This window comes from Mirounga angustirostris, unplaced genomic scaffold (genome assembly GCF_029215605.1).
Source record: "Mirounga angustirostris isolate CCGP_5_RB_7025 unplaced genomic scaffold, mMirAng1.0.hap1 SCAF_12, whole genome shotgun sequence".
NCBI classification, from domain to species: domain Eukaryota; kingdom Metazoa; phylum Chordata; class Mammalia; order Carnivora; family Phocidae; genus Mirounga; species Mirounga angustirostris.
In genome coordinates, this window is record NW_026991720.1 from 107,822,459 (window position 1) to 107,843,656 (window position 21,198).

The following is a 21,198-nucleotide window of genomic DNA, read 5'->3' on the forward strand; positions in this document are numbered from 1 at the left end:
GGTTTTGTCATACTGAAAAAGGTGACAATAATAGAATCCACCTCACAGAAGTGTTGGAAGATTAACTGAGTTAATATACATAAAGCCTGGCACATATTAAGTGTTGTGTCTCCTTAAGAGGTTGTGTAGGCTTTGGGCACCTGGGTGGCTCCGTCGGTTAGGCGTCTGACTCTTGATCTCAGCTCAGGTCTTGATCTTAGGGGTTGTGAGTTCAAGCCCCACATTGGGCTCCGTGCTGGGTGTGGAGTCTACTTAAAAAAAAAAAAAAAAAGAGGATGTGGGCCACATGAATTAGACATAAGTGTTACAAAAGACAGTAGCCATTGAGGGTTGGGGGTTTTGGGGAAGATTTGATAAAGGAAGTGAGCTGTTGAGATGCTATGTCTTAGAGAAATGTCATTTATATAGGCAGAAAGGAGGGAAAGAACATTACAAAGCGTGAAGTGGGGTTTTTTTTAATCAGACTCCTTTGTTCCTATTAGAATTTGAAAAACTATTACATATATTTAAGTTGGCATCTAGTTTTTATACATTTAAAGAATTGCAGATTTTTTTTCTGGGATATAATAAATATTGATATTTTAAAATAAGCATATCCAGTGAGTAGCAATTTGATTTCCAAATCATGCATTTTTAAAAAGGCCTGAATAAGATCTTTAACAGTCAAATTTCACATCCTTATTTTCTCCTTGAACTCGTATTTCCATTCTACTTCCACAGAATTTTATCTTAATGTAATATTTTTATGCTTGAGAGTCTTGTTATTTATCAACCTTTCATTACTCTTATTAAATACATATGTATGTGTATATTAAGTTTAAAAATTCTATCATCCTAAAAGTAAGTATTAATTTTTTTCTGGATTGAGTTATAAAGATTATTAGTAGTATACAGTTGATCAAAACAGTCCCTGTATAGGGGCACCTGGGTGGCTCAGTCGTTAAGCGTCTGCCTCCTGTATATTGCCATTTTGGTCATTTATTTCATGAACTTATAGGAAACTTTTTGCTCAGTGGATGAATCGTTTCTACCCTTTGTATCCCCATATGTTCATGTATCCATTGGTGAATGTTACTTATTGCTAGAATGAGATAGGTTTCAGCATCGATTTTCTTCTTAATTTTTGTTTTTATAAAGGTAAGGCCAAAAAATGATGTTACCATAAATAGGTGGGAATGGAAGGAGTTTTATTATAAGAATGTCATTCAGTCCCTTGCACTCCTTATGAGTTATGGTCCATAAATCACAGAATTGTCTATTGTCAAACTTGAGTTTCAATCAATTATTTTTAATGATCTACTGCCTGACAAATTGATTAGATACACCTTCAGTTTTGTTGAAGCCAAACAATAGAAAATCACATGTTTTGGAAAATATTTGTTACCCAGCCTTTAAAGTTCAACCAAACACCAGTATTGCAAATTGTCTCTGTTCAGCGTCCACTGGAGTTAGGATGAATGAGTGGTATGCTACTGATTCTTTTTTGTTAATTCAAGAGAAGGAACGGTAAAAGTGTGATTTAAAAAAAAAAAGAAAAAAACAAGGAAGAACTGCTTGCCTCCATAGCAAGATCAACTTGAGAAGTAAGAGTACACAGAATCCAGGCTTCCTGCATTAAGCTACCTTGGAAAGGAGCATGTTTGGGAGAGCGGGAAGTAGGCAAGTTCAGAGTGACTGTCAGTGTGGAGAGTATGCGAACAGACCATTATGAGTATTCTAGCATTCTTCCCTCGCTTGTCCTGGACCAGCCCCAGCTTGGATCGTTGGGAAGGGAACAAGAAAGCTCTACAGTGTTGTGAGCTGTTTTATTCACTCCCCATGGAAGTGCTTTCGTTAGATCTTGTCTGTTTTGGATTTAAAAAAATGTTACTGATGTAGATGTTGTATTCCCTCCAAGAGAGAGCTTCCAAAAAACCTATTGTTTCTTTTTTTTTTTTAAAGATTCTATTCATTTATTCATGAGAGATAGAGAGAGAGAGGCAGAGGCAGAGGGAGAAGCAGGCTCCCAAGGAGCAGGGAGCCTGATGCGGGACTCAATCCCAGGACCCTGGGATCATGACCTGAGCCGAAGGCAGACGCTTAACGACTGAGCCACCCAGGCGTCCCAAACCTATTGTTTCTTAAAATCAATGCTTAATAGGACAAAAAAAAAAAAAAAAAAGACAGCTTTCAGTGTTATTGTGTGTTTTTTTCTATTACTAGGTCTTCAAGTATATTGTAGTTAATTGGTGTCATCTTTAACCAAAAATTGCAATCCATGGAATCAAAATGCTCTACTTTTCCTATTATGCATTTACTTTTGTGTCATTTTAAGAATTACTGAAATGAAAAGCCTAAAATATGTAGACTAGTGCCTTGCTCATGATAAGTTGATCAATAAGTCGTAGTAGTTATTTATCAAGTGCTTTAGAAATGAAACGAAGTGGTGCATCATCATTTTCTTAAATTCAAGACTTGGAATGAAATTTACTCAAATTTATATTCATGAAAGCAGATGTTAAAATTTTCACTTGTGGAGAAATAGTCAATATGAACATTTACAGACCTGGAAATCAGCAAGTACCTCAGAGGATAAATTAGATCTTACAATGGATAGGCAAGTTGAATAAGTCAACATGGACAAAAAGGTCATCTAGTTATGGGAATTATTACCATTTTTATTCTTGGTACTTTCAGATATGAGTACAGTTTTTAAAAATGATAATATTTGCTTTTTTAGAAACATCATCTCCATATTGTCCTACTAAATTTATCATTGTTGTGAGAATTGTCGTTTATGTGTTGAGTGAAGCAGTGTGTATTAGTTAATAACCCTAAGCGTCAACTCCTGGTTAAGTTGGGTAAGTTCGGGGGCACCTGGATGGCTCAGTTGTTAAGCGTCTGCCTTCGGCTCAGGTCATGGTCCCGGGGTCCTGGGATCGAGCCCCGTATCGTGCTCCCTGCTCAGCGGGAAGCCTGCTTCTCCCTCTCCCACTCTGCCTGCTTGTGTTCCTTCTCTTGCTGTGTCTTTCTCTGTCAAATAAATAAAATCTAAAAAAAAAATAGAATAAAAAAGATAATAATTTTTATGTATACAAATAATATATATGTATACTCTTTTGACAAAAGTGTCACACATTATAGTATATGTATATAATGTAAAATCCCTCTAGAATCTGTGCGTGGTCCCTATCCACTACTCAAGAGAGGTAATCAGATACCTGTGTGCACCCTCGGATCACTTGCATTCTCTCTCTCTATCTCCTCTCTCTCTCTCACACACACCTCTCTTGCATGCATATCTGCAGAAAGGTATAGTATTGTGTTTGGTTTTAGCAAAAAGTTCATCACACTGTACAAATGCTCCATTCACCTCTTGCATCAGATATCTTTCTTTGCCAGGGCAGAGAGCTACCTCATTCATTTGCTACAGAGCAGTCCAAAACGTGGATGTACTGGTTTTATTATTCATTTTTCTGTTGGTGGGCATCTAGCCTGTTTCCCCATGTTTCTACCCTTGGCACCAGTGCACAGTGAACATGCTTGTGCTTGTGATTAGTGTTCATCTTAGGTAAATACGTGAGATCACAGTGTCTTTAATTAGTATATATTACTTTATTGGCTTCTAAAGTGACCGTGACATTTTTAAAGAAAAGATTTCGGATTGTTTTGAAGAAGTTTTGTATTCTGGCAAGCCTGTCCCATAATTATTTTTTATTATTTTTATTTTATTTTACTGATAATGTATTTGTCTCCTTTAGGTAGCACTTGCAGCATATCATCCCAGATCAGTACCCTCTCCCTTTCTTAAAAAATAACCTGGAGGTCTCCTTTCTACTTAGAGTCACTGCAAAGCTTCTCCAATCCATGGTCCCAAAGTAACTTTAACATTCTCTAGTGGTCAATTTGCCAGTGAGACATGATGGCCGAGAGGCTTAGTGCTGGTTCTGTCAGCCTTGTGATCTGGGGCAAGGTATGTTCTCCTAGGCTTAGGGTCAGGATTGAATGAGTTACTGTATGTAAAGCATATGGCGGGGCATATGGTACATAGCGAGGACTCAGTAATTGTTGGCTGATTCTTCCATGTAGCTGCTGCCCGTTACTCAGCAAACACTATCTGCCTATTATGTGCTGGGAGCATAAAGATAAATAAGACATGGTCCCAGTGCTTGAGGAGCTTACATTCTAACATGCATGTGTTTGCTCAAAATCTAAGTACTTATTCCTTTCTTTCTATTTAAACTCTGTCCATGGCCTAGTTTGCTTTCCTCCCATGTCAGCTGACTTCTGCATCATGAAGGACAGCCTCTCACATCTTAACTCATTCTCTTTAATGGTGATTCAGCACCTACTACATCCCCAAATTATTGTTAAAAACTGGAATGCAGAGATGGTGTGTAAGACAATCTGTAAGGAGCTAACAGGCTCCAGGGAGGAGAAAAAAAAAAAAAACAAAACTTCAGAGTTCTGCAAGACTCTTTCCGCTTCTCTATGATGGCTTTCCACCTGTGGACTTGCTCTGTTTTTACCTTGCATTGCCTCTGTTAATAAAGATAAATAATCTCCATTCTCTCTTTCTGGGGACAGAGGGTGAGGTGTTAGCAGCAAGGGAGTTCTTAATTCTCTGTCTTTATCAATGACATAACTCTTTGGACTACGCTTGTTAGGTAGGAGCTGTTTTCTTTCCCAGGACTGAAGAAAAACCAGAGGGGCTTAGCAATTCCTGGCCATCCATGCCCAGGTGGAACCAATTTGGTAAAAGAACCTTTTGCTGCAAAGATTCTGCAGGTCACTGAGACCGATCGGTTCATACCCATGCTTCCCAGGGAGTTCTCCCCTCAATCCCATGAGCTTCTTTGGGAATGGCACACTTTAGGGAATTCTTGACCTAGAGTAGGAAAAGGTAGCAGTCCTTTATCCCCCTCACATAGATTCTTCTTTAAAAAGTAATAAATTACCTTTGATGACTCAGGGATACCCCCTTGCTTTGATTACCATTACAAGATTTATTTGGTTTGTTCATAATAAGTGTATTAGGTTTGATCTTACTTTAAAAGCCTGTCCTGGCACAGATGTCTTGCTGAACTGTGAATGGACATCGAGGCTCCTTTTAAAGGAGACTTAAGCATTTGTTGCCACAACCGGATCTGAGCATAATACTGAGCTCAAGAAAGATCATTTTCTCAACAGAAATAATTTATTATTGCCAGAGGTAATGTGAAATTATTTATTTTTTCTTGAAGCATGTTTTTTGTAAATGTTTTCCAGAGATACGTGACTTGAAATTAATGACACTCTCCTTTGTAAAGACTTTATTTCATTTCATGTACTCTATTGACCCCCTGGGAGAATATCCAGTCTAGAGAGGAGAAAACGGACGTGGTGCCAAACAGCCACGAGTGCCTCCAGTAGATGAGGTGTTTGCCTGAATGCTTCATGGGGGACTTCATCCCTGTGCTGTATTTTGTGTTTTTTGGCATCTTTGGTTCATTTGTGGAAGCTTGTCTGTTAGAATTCCATATACATTTCATTGGCTTTGAAAGATATTGGGGTTGACATAAACCTACTGAAAGGAAAGTTTGCATCGAAAGTAATACATTTCCTAGTCAAAGAAAACACCATTGTTCTGGCATCAGTGGATGCGATTTTTGTTTTCTTTTAACTTCCCAGTAGTAGTGAAGCTATTTGGGTCAGTTATCTGGTAATTGTCAGAAGGAAAGTTATATGTATATTTTACTGGTTAGTGGTTCAGACTGGCCATAAAGTGGGAGGGAAAAGAAAAGGACCTTCTTCCCCCACACATGAGGTCATACTGCTCATCACAGCTTTATGAACATAGTAAGAAACTGAAGTCATCTCTGACTGAGGTTGTCGAGTTGGAGGAGTAACATCTCCCAGAAAAGAACTTCTGTGAGAATTCTGAAAAATCTGTTGATGGAGGCTTCTGCCCATTTAGTATTGTCAGCATATTACTGTTGATGTCTTACAATTTCCGGTGTACTTCTCACATAAACCTATAGTGCCTCAGCTAGCTGCATTTTCATTATTTTCCACCAGTCCCACCGATTCAAACTTCCTTCCTTTAACTGTTTGCTTTCATCTTCTCTAAGCCCTGGGGATTCTTCTTGGCTTCCAGAAAAAGTCCTCCTTACTCCCTTCTCCCACTCCCCATTTCTCTTTACATAGCCTTCTTTGTCTAAAGAGTGTCCTGGTGATCAGCACGCTGTGACAGAGTGTGTGTGAGGCCTGGTGGGTAACGACTGACAACTGCAGGTACGTGTCCAGGGCTCTTAGAACCTTAAAAACCTTCTGCCGTATGAAATAGGATAGGGCCAGTCTTTCTTCCTTTGATTGCTTGCTTTCCTGATTGCTCTTTTGTAGAAGATCCAGTATCTCTTCTACATACTCAGTCTGTATTAGGAGTGTTGGATTTCTCCATAACTCCCCTCTCCGTCTCGGAAATAGACCCAAGGCTTCACTCAGGACCAGAAGATATAGTTAGGGTGGCATGACAGATAGAAATTAGTGAAAAGTTTAGGCTTATCCAAAAAAATAAATGTTTGATACATCTGGGACTTCTTCAAGCTGTCCTCTGCTTTATATAGCAAAGGACAAAATGAATCACTCCATAACAAGGGGTCCTAAGAGATACCAAACTCAATTAAAATTGATTTAACTTGGGGCACCTGGGTGGCTCAGTCGGTTAAGCGGCTGCCTTCTGCTCAGGTCATGATCCCAGGGTCCTGGGATCGAGCCCCGCATCGGACTCCCTGCTCGGCGGGAAGCCTGCTTCTCCCTCTCCCACTCCCCCTGCTTGTGTTCCCTCTCTCGCTGTCTCTCTCTGTCAAATAAATAAATAAAATCTTAAAAAAAAATTGATTTAACTTCTGGGGAGCTGTCCAGATTATACTCCACAAATACTAATATGATAATATCCATTTTAGCCATAAAGCATCTCATTGGATCTCGTTTCTCTTTTCCTAGATTATAGATCATGGGCAGTAATAGACTGTCTCTCGAACCAACAGAGTGTAGATCTCACTGCTTCAGATTTCCAGCACGGAAGGCGAGCCATGAAGAAGTAGGCTCACATGGCTCTGTTGGAGAATGGCCGTACACGTGACAGGCGGCCTGGCCTGGAGTGGGCTAACCTTTTCTCATTTAAAGTTCTCTTTTCCCTCCAGAACTCATTGGAGAATCATTTGCATCTTATATTTCATCTGCGTTTATCTCATCCCAAGCTCTTCATCCTTCTGTTGAGTTACATGTTCTCCGGAGTAAATGTTTTCTACTGTCTGACAGTGTAAAAAAAAAAAAAAGAAAGAAAGAAAAGAAAGAAAAAGGTGAACGGTGGCACAGTTAGCATGAAAAATGGTGAAGATAGGAATAGAAAACGGGAAAATGTATGTCACTCTGGAAGTTCTGTACAGTATAAGAAAAGTGGAGCAATCAATTTCTATTAACATATATATTCTTTTAAATTTAGGAACAGACGGACAGTCTGTGGAAGTGTCCAATATCGTGGACATCCGAAAAGAACATAACCGTGAGATTGCAATGAGAATTTCTTCTAGCATAAACAGTCAAAACAAATTTTATACTGACCTGAATGGATATCAGGTAATTTTCCCTTAAAATGTCTAAGTAATAGCTGTGTTAGTGTGTAACTTTTATATATGGTAGTGGGCCAGTTAATTTTGGATCTTTTGAAAAATATGCTTAAGTTTACAAATTATTTCTAAAGGAAAACTGAATTTTAACAGGTACTTATAGGTTCTATATTCAACCAGATGTCCAAAGTTAGAACAGATATTTGAGAGATTGGTTTGTAGAGCATCTGATTTACGGAGGTAGTTTTTTCAAAGGCAGATTTGGTGACCATTTGCATGTTAAATGCCTTGACACCAAAATATATCTGAATTTGATTAATAGAAAGGAAACATAATTAGGGATTGGTGGAGTATGTATTTTTCCCCTCATAAAGAATTGGTATGTGTGTATTTAATTTATTACATATATACTTTTAAATGTATAATGTAATAATGGGCTCTTTTAAATTTCAGGAAAGCTCTTTCCCTCTTTTTATCAATAATGTATGTGTATTTACCTTTATGCACACACTTGTGTACATATACATAGACAAAGAAATACAAGCACATATATAGAAATGTGGGCAGGTATGTATTTAATCAAAATGTTCACAAAATAGTTTGAAATAGTAATGAGAAAATTGACTCAATTTTTTTTCAGATTGTTAGCTCTCTAATTTAATAGGGCTCTTTTGATTGTTACATAAATTTCTATATTCAGAGTATATGTGTGTGACAACATAGCTTTGAAATACTACCACTAAAAACATTAGCATGTTTTTGAGACATTAGCATTTTAGAAATTTCTGGCTATGAATAGAAATAATTTCACAACAAATGCTTTTACTTTGTCTGATTTTCAACTGGGATGAGTGGAAGGGGTTGTGATAATTTTCTCTTCTACAATTTCCTGCAAAGGTTAAATTTAAACCTTTTCCAAAGCATAAAAATTGCATTATACACTTTGAATTTACATGTTAATTCTACCACAGCTGTTTGGTTTTCAAATGAAGCCCTGACTTTATGGTGATTCATTTTCCTTGTGTACAAAAGAAACTCTTTTCTTAAAATCTTACAAAAGCAATTATTTGTATGTGTGGGTGTATACATGAATGAAAAAAACTTAGTAAAAGTGAATAAACATGTGAATTTTCTTTTCAAGGATCGAGCATTTGAATAAATGGGAAAATATTATTTCTAAACTTCTAAATTTCTAAATTTATGACCTAAATATTTCTGCTTCTAAAATAGGCCATTTTTTAAGCCTTGGAAAGAGTAGTCCTTGAGCAAAACTAGAAATCTAGACCAACAGGTAGGGAGTGAGGGTGGCAGCCCTATAGTCATGACAGTGTGAATGTCCTTTTCAGTGAGTATACAAGTTAATTTGATTGGGAAGATCCAGATTGGAAAGGAGAAATGGAAAATTCTTTGAAACTCTCTCTTCTTTTTTCTTTCTTTCTTTTTTTTTTTTTTTTTTTAACATTTTGCAGTTGTTTCTTCAGGTTCATAATTTCCTGGGCCTGTGATACAAATTACCACAAAATGGGTGGCTTAGAACAACAAGAATTTATTCTGTCATAGTTCTGGACACCAGAAGTCCCAAATCAAGATGTCTTCAGGGCCACACTCCCTCCAGAGGCTCTAGGGAAATACTCTTCCTTGCCTGTTGGGGCTTCTGATGGGCTTGTAGACCCATCACTCCACTGTCTGCCTCTGCTGTCCCAGAGTCCCTGTCGTATTCTCCTTGTGTTGCCGTGTGTGTCCTTTCGTGTCCAGGTTTCCCGCTTAGAAGGACACCAGCCCTTGGATTAGAGCCCACCCTAATCCACTATACCTTATGTCTGTAGAGATCCTATTTCAGAACAAAATCACATTCACAGGTTATGGATGACCATGAATTTGGGGGACACTATTCAGTACAACCAGTAAGTTAAAGGATGCACTACAGGGTTGTTGTAAAGATTAAAGATCATATTTGTGAATGCCCGTACTTTGTCTCATTATAATGGGCACTCAATACTATTACATTAACTTTGTACTCCTTTTCTTCTTGAGTGTCATGTCACACTTGCATGAGCTGAACAGGAGAGATGTCATTTTTATGTGGTGTGAATAAGATACCTCATAACAAAGTCTCTGTTTGATGTTTCCTCCTGAGGTTTGAGGGACTCTCCTCAGCCCCAACCAGCTTAGTGAATTTTCGGTCAAAAAATAAAATAATGTATTTCATGCATTCACATACCAGACCAAGAAAAGTTAAAATATGGAACTACCTACATTGACACTAAACAGGAAGAATAAGCACTGAAGAGTTTTTAAATATAAATATTAATTTGATTATTTTAATGTAATATGTTAGAGGATTTGATAAGGGGATCTGTGGTATTTATTAAAACTGATTCAAGAATTATAAGAGAGATTTTTTGAAAGGGGATAGAGAGCTATTATGCTTAGCATTCATTACAAAAGCAGTATGTTAGATTTAGATGAGAAATGAATACTTGATACCTTTATAATTTGTTTTATGCAAATATTGGAAAGCTAGAAGACTTTTGTTAAGGATTTTTATTCTGAATTTAAATAGGAATGCCTATTTTAAGAACCTGGATAAGTTCTACCTTTCTCACCTAAAAGTTTTCTAAGATCCTCCTTATATTTTTTTTTTCATATTGTTTGAAAGAATGTTTTAATTCCTAAATTAGCTCTTCCTTTGAACAAGAAAGGAAGCTATACCTTTTTCTTTTTGGAAGAAACGTCATCTGTAGTCAGTACTAATTTTTTAAAGTACATCTGTAAATATCCCTTGATTTCTTTTTTTTAAAGTGAACTGTTTGGTCTTATAGATTCAGCCCAGAATGACGATGAGCAAATTGCCTCTTCAAGCAAATGTCTATCCGATAACCACAATGGCCTATATACAGGACACCAAGCATTGCTTGACATTACTCTCAGCTCAGTCTTTAGGGGTTTCAAGTTTGAAAAGTGGTGCGTGTTGTTTGGATTCTTTTTTGCTCTTACAAGTTTCAGTTCCAAATGTATAATTTTTCTGTTGGTCATATTATTAATTATCATCTTCAGACACCAGCTATTAGTTAATTTTGGTTTTGTGAGAATAACATAAAATAATGTATTTCTTCAATCTTCTGATGAAGAATGAGGGACCTAAAGCTCCATGAAACCATGGCTTCTTAAAGATAATTTTTCTCTCCTGATAGCTCATTGTTTGCACAAGCCTCTGTCATTGTCATAATGGAATGGCTGTGGAAACTCTCCCAGAAGCCAAAGAGGAGAGGGAGCTGGGGTAAAAGTTAGAAATTCCCAGAGTTGCCTAAGTTCGCAAAGGCGGGACGTAACAGTTCAAACCTAGGTGCTTCTCTGAATCGTATCGTTCTAGGGCACTTCTACCCGAAAGAAGAAAGGGAGTTGCAATGATACAGCTAGGCAGATAAAGAGGTGACAGACACAACTTTAAGGATTCCAAAAGATAGAACAAGATGGAAAGAGAAAATAAATCGTAAACACAGATTAATTTTTATAAAACCTTCTATGGAGAGGCGTATGTCCTTTATAATACATATTTTTTCATTATCATTTATATGTAGTCAAATTGCTCTTCTTTCTTACATATTAAGAGTTGCTAAGACAAATGTCTTAAGGAGCCAGGCAGATAATAAAGGTGTGCAGGTACCTGACGTACCCTTTGCCCCAAACCCACTTTTTTAATTGGGCATATACATACATTCCATATGTCCACCCACACAAAAAAGCATACTACTCATCTTCTTTTGTGGCTTTCATTACACAGACTCATGGGATGATGCCATAAAGACATTAACGCTGTTAGAAAAATAATAATGGCCTCACATCAGGGATGCAGCGGGGAGTGGTGGGGCTTCGGCAAACTGGGGCACACCATTCCCAGTGAACGGTGGGGCAGCCGCTGCTCAGCGCCAGGTTGTTGTCACCATGGGGAAAGGGGCCCAGGGTTGCCAAATTTTTCTGCTTCTGAAGAGCCCAGGAGTCTGGAATTTTTTATGTTTTTATTTTTATTTTTCTTTGGAGATTTTATTCATTTATTTGACAGAGAAAGAGAGAGACAGCGAGAGAGGGAACATAAGCAGGGGGAGTGGGAGAGGGAGAAGCAGGCTTCCCAGGGAGCAGGGAGCACAATATGGGGCTCGATCCCAGGACCCCGGGACCATGACCTTAGCTGAAGGCAGCCGCTTAATGACTGAGCCACCCAGGCACTCCATATGTTTTGATTTTTAAAAAATTAAGTCAACTATTTATAGAAAGGACAACTTCACATAAAATTCCTAAATGTGGTTTAGGGACAGAGGAGCTTTATTTCTCAGCTTGCCTTTGTCAAGGGAAGTGACATAACTGTCTACTCCATGATTGCTCCAGTCCTAATGTCTAGTTCCCTATTTAAGGACCCAGCTTTGAGAATTTAAGGCAACGTTTAAAAATGGGGGGCTCAAGAGTCACACCTGGCCCAGGTGCCCCTGCTACAGACAGCCAAGCACCCTAGCATTTCAGTACCTACAAACAGAAGAACAATTTGAGTACAGCCCAGGAGATTTACTGAGTGTCACATATTATGAGGGCTAACATTTGGAGGCAGGGAGAAGAGAGAAACTGCCAAGAGATTGATGTACTCATTTGGGTGTGACATGATCAAGCTCTAGATGGCCAATTCGTCCCAGTGCCTGAGGAGCACATTCTAGACAGTTGTGTTCTAAAATAAATATGGAGGTAGTAACAACGAAAATTCTGACCATCACTGGCAGTTTTATGTACTGGGTACCTAAATTGAGAAGAAAGAACTAAACAGAGTTGGATTGACTGTGTAAAAATAATAGTTATTAAAATATTTTATGTATTGCTCTTTTATGCCAAAAGATCATTTAGTACTGTAACAAATGTGAATGAGTGGATGGATGAATATGCATATATTTTTATGTATGACTAGGTTTTTTTTTAGTGTAAATATATGACTGTGGCTCTGGGTGGTTTTTTGCTTTGTTTTGGATAGGGTTTTTTGGTTTGTAGTCTCATAGCCTAATTCTTAGCTTACAACTTAACCTAGAGGAGGTGTGGAATTACTGCACAGCCAATGAAGGAACCAAATATGACCTCTTCTTGAACTAGAGGAGAGAGGATAGTTGATGCCACTAACTTAATACCAGGGAGGGAAGGGGGTACGTGCTGGGTGTCTCCAAATCCTGGGGTTTCTTCAGAGAATCACCAGATACCAAGTAACCAAAATGCTTAGTCTTTCAAATCCTTTTTAGATTCTACACATCTGTATTTGCCTTGTTACTCCAGGTGTGATGTATGTTTCCTAATGAACCTCGTAAATGTTTTTAAATTCCAGGTGCTACCACTAAAAATTTTAGAGGACATAATATACTCTTCAGATTAATTCTTTTTAAATTTCACTTAAGTTTTGATCTGTCTCATTTTTAAATTTCTTACCAAATTTTACCAGACATTTATGAAGAAGAACGGAAATAAAGTCCTGTTTTTTGCATTTATCCTAGCTGTTTTGAGAAAGCCCTTGGTACTTTGGGCTATATGGATCTGTCTCCTTGGCTTAAATCAGGACCGTGCCTAAACTTATGTGATTGTCACTGGATGTTTGTATTAAATAACTCTGGCCAGTTTGTTTGTTTGTTTGTTAGGTCAGATTGAAGTTATCATGGATCGAAGACTCATGCAAGATGATAATCGCGGCCTTGAGCAAGGTGTCCATGATAACAAGGTTACAGCTAATTTATTTCGACTACTACTGGAAAAAAGAAGTGTGAATACGGTAGGAAAAAAATAATAACTCATACGTTCTGATGTTGTTTGTTCTTTGCCACCCAAAATTTGAAATTATGACTGTCCACTTTTTTTATGATTTTCAGTTCCCAGGATTGAGATATCTTTATAATAGGTGTAGCCTATATTGACAAAAAAGAGAACTTCAGTTACACATATGTCAGATTTGCATGTAGGTCATCTTATTTTTTATTTTTCCTTATTATGTAGATGTAAAATGTTAAAGAATCAGTTTGGGTGAGATTTTCTGAGATTATTTTGAAAGAAAATAAGAGTTGAATTTAAGAATAGAACTTAATCACATACTTAGATTAAGTTTGATTAGTAAAATTTATGGGAAACCTTAGTGTGCTTATTCTAGTCTTAGACTCCTCAATTGAAAATGGATTTACTTGTCTATCTTCTTGCTCAGTTTTCATTTCTCAAGACAAAACCTCAGCATTCCATTAAAAAAATCTGGCTAAAGCTCAGTTGGATGTAAACCAACATGACAATACGCCTCTTCAAGGCTACACAAAAGTCATCATCACAGTCCTCCGTGCTTTACTGATTTCCCACCTCAGATGATCTGTACACAGCCCTTTTTTTCTCACTCTGCTCTCCTTCTTTCTTCACTGATCCATTTCAGATCTTTTCTACTCTTTTTAGCTGGTGGCCTCACCATCGACTTCACATCTGACAGGGCTCTCTGTTCTGGGTATCAACCATCTCCTCCCACCCTTTCCTTCTTCCCTCATGTTGCAATAGAGACATTTTTACCTTCCTTTCCTCCCAGGCCAGTACCTCCACTTGTCCTTGCAACGTACCCCAGCGCCCTCCTCAGCATCATCATCCTCCTTCCCTCTCTCTGCCCTTCATAGCTGACATTTCCCTAGGAAAGAAACCCTTTCTGCAGGCTTTTAGACACTCTTCATTTTCTCCTATTAAAAATAAAAACCAAGGGCGCCTGGGTGGCTCAGATGGTTAAGCGTCTGCCTTCGGCTCGAGTCATGATCCCAGGGTCCTGGGATCGAGTCCCACATCAGGCTCCCGGCTCAGCGGGGAGCCTACTTCTCCCTCTGACCCTCTCCCCTCTCATGCTGTTTCTCGCTCGCTCGCTCTCTAAAAAATAAATAAAATCTTTAATAAATACATACATACATACATACATACATACATACGAAAAACAACCTCCACACAGACTCATGTCCATTTGCCCTGCTCTCCCGTCCTGTCTTCCACACCCAGTTGAGCCGCTTTGGAAGATGGGTTTATTTCATTGCTTCCGTGTCACACTCAACTCATTTCGGATTTGCTTTAGCTTCCCCCACCACACACACACCCTTGCCAGTGTCACGAGATCCACCATCTTACTTCACCTTGCAGCAGCATTCGACACTGACCATGTCACTTCTTAGAAGACAGTCTAGCCAGGGCTTCCGTGGTGCCATGCTCATCTGGTTTTCCTCCTAGCTCTCAAGTGGTTCTTTATCTCTCTGATGGTTATTAAGCCATTAAATGTCAGAGTCCTCAAGGGTTGGCCCCACGCCTTCTCCTTTTCTCGTTTTATATGTTCTCCTTCTGCAATCTCTCCTACTCCTGTGGCTTTGGTGACCACCTCTACGCAGATGAAACCCACACATATATTTCACCTCTTACCTGCAGACCCATCTACCTAGCTGCATCCTGCTATTCAGACCCGACATATCCATGATCACTCTCATGATCTCTCTTCCCTTCCCCCCAGACCTGCTCTTTTCTAGTGTTTGCTCTCTCGGGGACTAGTACCACCTTCCATCCAGTGCCACATACATAGCAGTCATCTCTCATTGATACTTCTCCTTTGCCTGCCCCTTTCTTAAAACAATGATCACCAGTGTTGACTATCTTATTGCCTAAATATTTCAAATCTATAAACTCGCTTATTTTGACCACCATTATCTAAACAAACATCATGTGTTTCCTGAATCATTCTGCTCTTCTTTTCCTGCCATATTTGTTCTCAAATCAAGTAAGCAAAGTGATTCATCTTTTCAAAATTCAATCTGACCTCACTGCTCCCTTCTTAACCCTCAGGTGTCTTCTCATTGCTCTCCTAATAAAAGCCAAAATCCTTCCCATGGCCTGAAGAGCCCCTCATGATCTGGGCCCTGCCTGTCCCCCAGCTTCATCCAGCATGACTCGTGTTATTTCTGCTCTAGGCCCACTAGTTTTCTTTCAGTCCCAAGTGCTCCCTACGCACCTGGGGCCCACAGCACCTTTGCATTTGTGGTTTCATTCTGTGCCCAGGGAACTCTTCATAATAGTTCAGGCCAAAGCTGCCTTGGTCAACTGCTTTTTCTTGACCAGGCCAGATCACCATCCTCAGTGCCTCCTCAGAATTGCGCATCTGTCCTCCGTGCATAGATGTGATTATATTTGATCATTGTCTCTCTCCTCTTTTGGACCATAACTTCATGAGAGTGGGGGCCATGTTCCTCTGCTTCTAGAATTGTTCCTGGTAGAGGAAGCACCCGATATGTGTTGCATGAATGAATGCACAAATGCATAAATGAGTGAGCTGTAATAGCGCATGGTGCCACCGCATTTATCCCAGCCCCTGCTTACTGCCTTGTCATACTCGGCATGTTCTCTTCCCCTGCTCCATTCCAGGGACTTGTCTGCTTCATTTTTATGTACCCCACAGGGCTCCTTGCCTATGGTAGCTATTCTAAAAATAAAACACTGGTTGATTGAATGAAATGGCAACAGCTCATTAAAGCCAAGAATTCTTTCAGTATCTAGAATCTTTTAGGAAAAAAGATTTTAATATCCATTTTTAGATGTCAAGATTTAAACCAGTTCTTGGGACTCATGGTTTAAATCAATTACTGACAAGATAGCTTAATTTGAGGACTAAAACTGCACAGGAAAATCATTGTCTGAGTGCTGGCAGCTACTGTCTTTTTCTCCTCCCGAAAATGTCTCTGGCTTTTATGATTTTTTTTTCTCTCTATATAGACACTAATTTGCAAAGCTTCTATTAACTATGGCAATAAGCATTTTCATGTCAGATCTATAAAGCTTTCACTTAGAAGTGAAATAATTTGTTTATTCCCATTCAAAACTCCTTGGATAGTAATTGATTGAAATTTGATCCAGTGTTTGTATAATCCTATGTTGGTTAAATTTTTCTTTTTGCTCAACTATAGATTCTTGGACTTAAATCAATAGTTTCTTTTAAATAAAAAATGAACTAGAGAAGAGAAAATACATTTTAATTTCTAGTGCAATTGATTAAAAAGGCATTTGATTAAGGAATGTTCCATCTCCTATAACTTAAACTTTGCAGAAAGTGTTTTTATTTTCAACTCAGACTCTCATGTTTAAGATGTCGATGGTAGGAACCATGGTGAGGAGACAGTCTCTGTACAGGAAGGCATTTTAGTAGAAAGTCTTCAGCCTGCCAGAGCCTCTGGGAGGAGTTATCTGGGTGACTAAGTGGAACCGAATCCTGTTCGTGAGTGTTCTGCAGAGAGGCAGTGAGAACAAGGACTGGAATGATAATTGCTGTGAGATGTGCAGATGCCCAGTGGGTTACTGTAGCTATGTGAGGTGGACTATCATCCATGTGTAATGACCAACGGAAGCGGAAAGTGGGAATTGTCTCTTTGGCATTGACCCTTTAGGTTTTGTTTCTTTGACACTTACTCCCTATCCCTTCCTGCTGAAGACTGCTATAGGTAGAGGGCATTGAACCAGGAATTAGAAGTGCTGGGAAGTGTTCAGGTATTACAGTTGTGTCATTTTACCTGTGGATACCAGTTCTTTACATGTCAGGAAAAGGAGCTAGGAGAGATCAGATGAAAAGCTCAAATGCTGACAGGACTCAGAAAAGTGATGGCATGAGGGAGGTTGGTCAGGTTTAAGGGCAAACGCGTAAGTGAGGTGACCCCAGGTCTGTGATGAGTGAGGACACATCCCACCAAGGAGCTACAACTCAGCTGCACTTGAGGGAATATGGGGGCCCAGGGTGACTTGGGTTTCCAGTGTTTTGGGTTTAAAAAAAAAAAAAAGTTACCTGTTTTAGGGAGTTTTTTTGTTGTTGTTGACAATTTCACTGTGAAATCTCCTGGATTTTTTTTCTTTTTTGAGAGTTGGCCAAAAAACAGACAACTTTTTAATACCATGCAGACCTATCAAAACCTATCTGTAGGCAGATTTAGCTCACAGATCACCAGGCTTCACCTCTGCGCTAAATGAGATATATTTCTAAATCTTATGATTCATTAATTTTCATCAATTATTTCTTCTGTCTCTTTTTACCACATCCTTTCTCCTACTGTATTTTTCTCTCCTTTATTTATATTACATTTACTTGTTGATAGATTAAGTTTAAAAAAACATTTATCAAGTTCTCACCATGTATCAGGTCATACTGAATAAGCCAAAGTGACTCAAAATATCATCTCTTATTGTCTTAGATAATTTATTTAGCAAGTTTTGCTGTAGATGGATGGAAACCTTTGATGTTTAGGGATCAGATAACTTAAATGGGCTTCATGAAGGACACCATGGAGCCTAGCAGGAAGTTCTGATTTATAAAATAAGGGCTGGAACCCAATGGAGATCTCAACTTCTTGTGGTTTGGATCAGAATGTGCTATAAACTCTTTATAATTTCATACAGAATGCAAGGAGAAAGCTAGATCTGAACAGCTTGAAGCCTTCCAACCCACAAGGAACCAAATAATGTTTAGAGTAGTATATTAGTACTGCAAGGCTGGAGAATTCATTTACAGCTTAAAATTTCCTATAGCAAACATGTGTTATAAGCTTTGGGTTTATCATAAAGGTTACAGTTAAAAGATTACCTTTCCAGGAGATTAATCAAAAGGTGATAATTCACCAGCTAAATATCTTGTCGAGCCCCTCGTTGCTATAAACATGTTAAGAAAGTGCATGAATCATGGAACCTTCTGTGAGATTTTGTCCCACCCTGCCTGGCCAGCTTCCAGCAGCGTTATTTGTTCGTGGTGCTTTTATAGCTCTGAACCACAAATCTTCCCTAAACTTCTCTCCCTTATCCTGCTTAGGACAGTAAATGGCACAGTTCTTGAATTCTCGAAGCACTTACAGTCATGATATTGTTTCCTTTGACGAGACTTAGCATTAACATGTTTCTGAGTCTGAATCATTTTCTTAATCCAAAACTAGTTAAAGGATGAGACTCAGACATTTGATTGCAAAGGCAGCGGTTTCTTCTACAAGGTTGGGAGGATGTCTGGGGTGATGGTTCCCAGCACGTGTCCACAGAGCTGTGTCAGACTGACCGAGATTTGAGATTCACTCTGGGGGCTGTTAAGCTTTGGCTTCCTAGGGCTCACCCCTGGAAATTCTGATTAAGCAGATTTGGGTTAGGGTTCGGGGATCTATGTTTAAAGCTCCCCAAGCCATTTTTATGTATGGTAGGTTGCAGGGGGGCACTGAGAGTCAAGGGAACTGGTGTGGTTGGGAGGAAGAGTATATATGCACATTACTGTTTGAAAGGTATACATAATCCATCAAGAAGTATCCCACCTATTCACTGAAGTGTCCAGGGATTCCTCCAAGAGCATAGAACAAAGCCAGAAAGCTTTCTCTGAATGTTACTTGACCTAGAATGGACTTAATGCCTTCTGATTCTGATACGGCAGGTGTCTTCTTTTCTGTTGGGATCTTTTATCTTTTATTATTGAAAAGTGATTTTGTCAGCAATCCTGACCTAGATTATGAAGTCCTTTGATCTTGGAGTACATTTAAAGTTTCCAGTTGAAACTGTTCCCTCAGTATTCAACAACATGCATTAAATTTCAGTATTGTTGGTGAATATTATTATATATGCTTTTTTAATCTTTCTTTTAAAAAAAGTGTGGGATGGGTGCATATTTTATTTACAAGTCATTTAGACCTTGTGTCAGTATCTCAGTATGCACTGTCCCTCTACTGCCTTTAATTTTTTTTCTTTCTCCATAGTCTGAATTGTAATGACATCTACAGTTCGCTGCTGGCAAGATGCTTGTCACTCTTTGCTCAATACCCTCTGTTCAGTGCTAATCTGACATTCTGAATTTTAAGCCCCGTATCTCCTATAAATCCTATCTTTTCGGCCAGATAAGTAGCCAAGCCTTTTATTTGAGCCCTGTATTGCAGAAAGGATGCAAAATCAGAGGATATCAGTGAAATGGACAGTTTAAAAATAAGATACAAAATTAAATTTGTTCCACATGTCACTGTTGATCAAAAAAACTTTCCACATAAATTATTTTCTCTTCTTAGTGTTTTTCTCTGTGTGCTCTTATACCTTAGGCATTATTGGTTAAGATTCTACTTAGTCATCGATTTAGTTAATTAAGTGTGTCATCTACCATATGCCTATTGCCAGCCCTGGCAGACTTGTTTAATGTTTGAACATGCAGAAGCACTTGTCTTTAAGTATATACCATAGCAATGACTAAAGTACTTTTAAATTCTACTGAATAATTGTGTACTAGGTAAATATGTACTAACTATTATATAACATAATTTAACAGTTTCAGTTCAGTGGTAGTGATTTACCAAATTTAACAGATGATATAGGTATACTCCTTGTGTTATTTTAAAAACCTTATTTATTTTGAGAGTTTTTCCCCAAAAAATCCTGTCATTGGGTAACATGTATGGAGCATAGCTTCAGATCACAAGATGTTATGGTCTAGTTGAGTGTATAAATGAAACCATGAGTATATGGTGGGTAAAACCTGAGGGAGAAGAGATCACATTTGATGATGTGCAAGATGTGTGAATATTCCAGCCCATCTATTTAAGAATTTTGTGGTAGGTTGAGAAAGAGTTTCCATAAAATGTTATGCCTTGTCCTAAAATGATTTTTGGAAAATGTTATCAGGATTTTTAGTACTAAAGCAATGGAAAAAAGATCTTTCTAAACATGAGTTAGGTGGACACTGTTCATTTTCTTGTATTGCTTACAAATGGACTTGGTAATCTCTGTGTTGGCTAAGACTGTTATTTACAAAATATAAAATTAAAATATTTGTTTTTGTTTATATTTCTTTTCTATTTAAACCCTGTCAGGTAATTCCATTAATATTGTGAAAACTGCATATATATATATATAACACTTAAGCATTTCTGTTTTCTCTTTTTTTTTAATTTTTTTATTCTTATGTTAATCCCCTGACATTACAACATTAGTTTTAGATGAAGTGTTCCATGATTCATTGTTTCTGCACAACACCCAGTGCTCCATGCAGAATGTGCCCTCCTAAATACCCACCACCAGGCTAACCCATCCTCCCACCCCCCTCCCCTCTAGAACCCTGTTTGTTTTTCAGAGTCCATCATCTCTCATGGTTCGTCTACCCCTCCGATTTCCCCCGCTTCATTCTTCCCCTCCCGCTACCTTCTTCTTCTTCTTTTTTTTTTTTTTAACATATATTGCACTATTTGTTTCAAAGGTACAGATCTGAGATTCAACAGTCTTGCACAATTCACAGCGCTTACCAGAGCACATACACTCCCCAGTGTCTATCACCCAGTCCCCCCATCCCTCCCACCCCACCCCCCACTCCAACAACACTCAGTTTGTTTCCTGCGATTAAGAATTCCTCATATCAGTGAGATCATATGATACATGTCTTTCTCTGTTTGACTTATTGCACTCAACATAATACCCTCCAGTTCCATCCACGTCGTTGCAAATGGCAAGATCTCATTCCTTTTGATGGCTGCATAATATTCCATTGTATATATATACCACATCTTCTTTATCCATTCATCTATCGATGGACATCTTGGCTCTTTCCACA

The 21,198-nt window shown here is 38.5% G+C and overlaps 2 protein-coding genes across 2 annotated transcripts in view; both read left to right on the forward strand.

Annotated features, from left to right (window-relative positions):
* The window catches only part of LOC135362165 (TBC1 domain family member 22A-like), a gene marked incomplete at its 3' end in the record, with an annotated part of 289,826 nt that overhangs the window by 130,464 nt on the left and 138,164 nt on the right, over positions 1 to 21,198 (forward strand).
* Positions 1 to 21,198, forward strand: part of LOC135362211 (alpha-mannosidase 2-like) — a 165,314-nt gene that overhangs the window by 122,852 nt on the left and 21,264 nt on the right. The window contains exons 18-20 of the mRNA XM_064575622.1: positions 7,466 to 7,599; positions 10,412 to 10,553; positions 13,253 to 13,383. Of these exons, the coding sequence (XP_064431692.1) occupies positions 7,466 to 7,599; positions 10,412 to 10,553; positions 13,253 to 13,383 (407 nt within the window). The remainder of the gene's footprint in view (positions 1 to 7,465; positions 7,600 to 10,411; positions 10,554 to 13,252; positions 13,384 to 21,198) is intronic.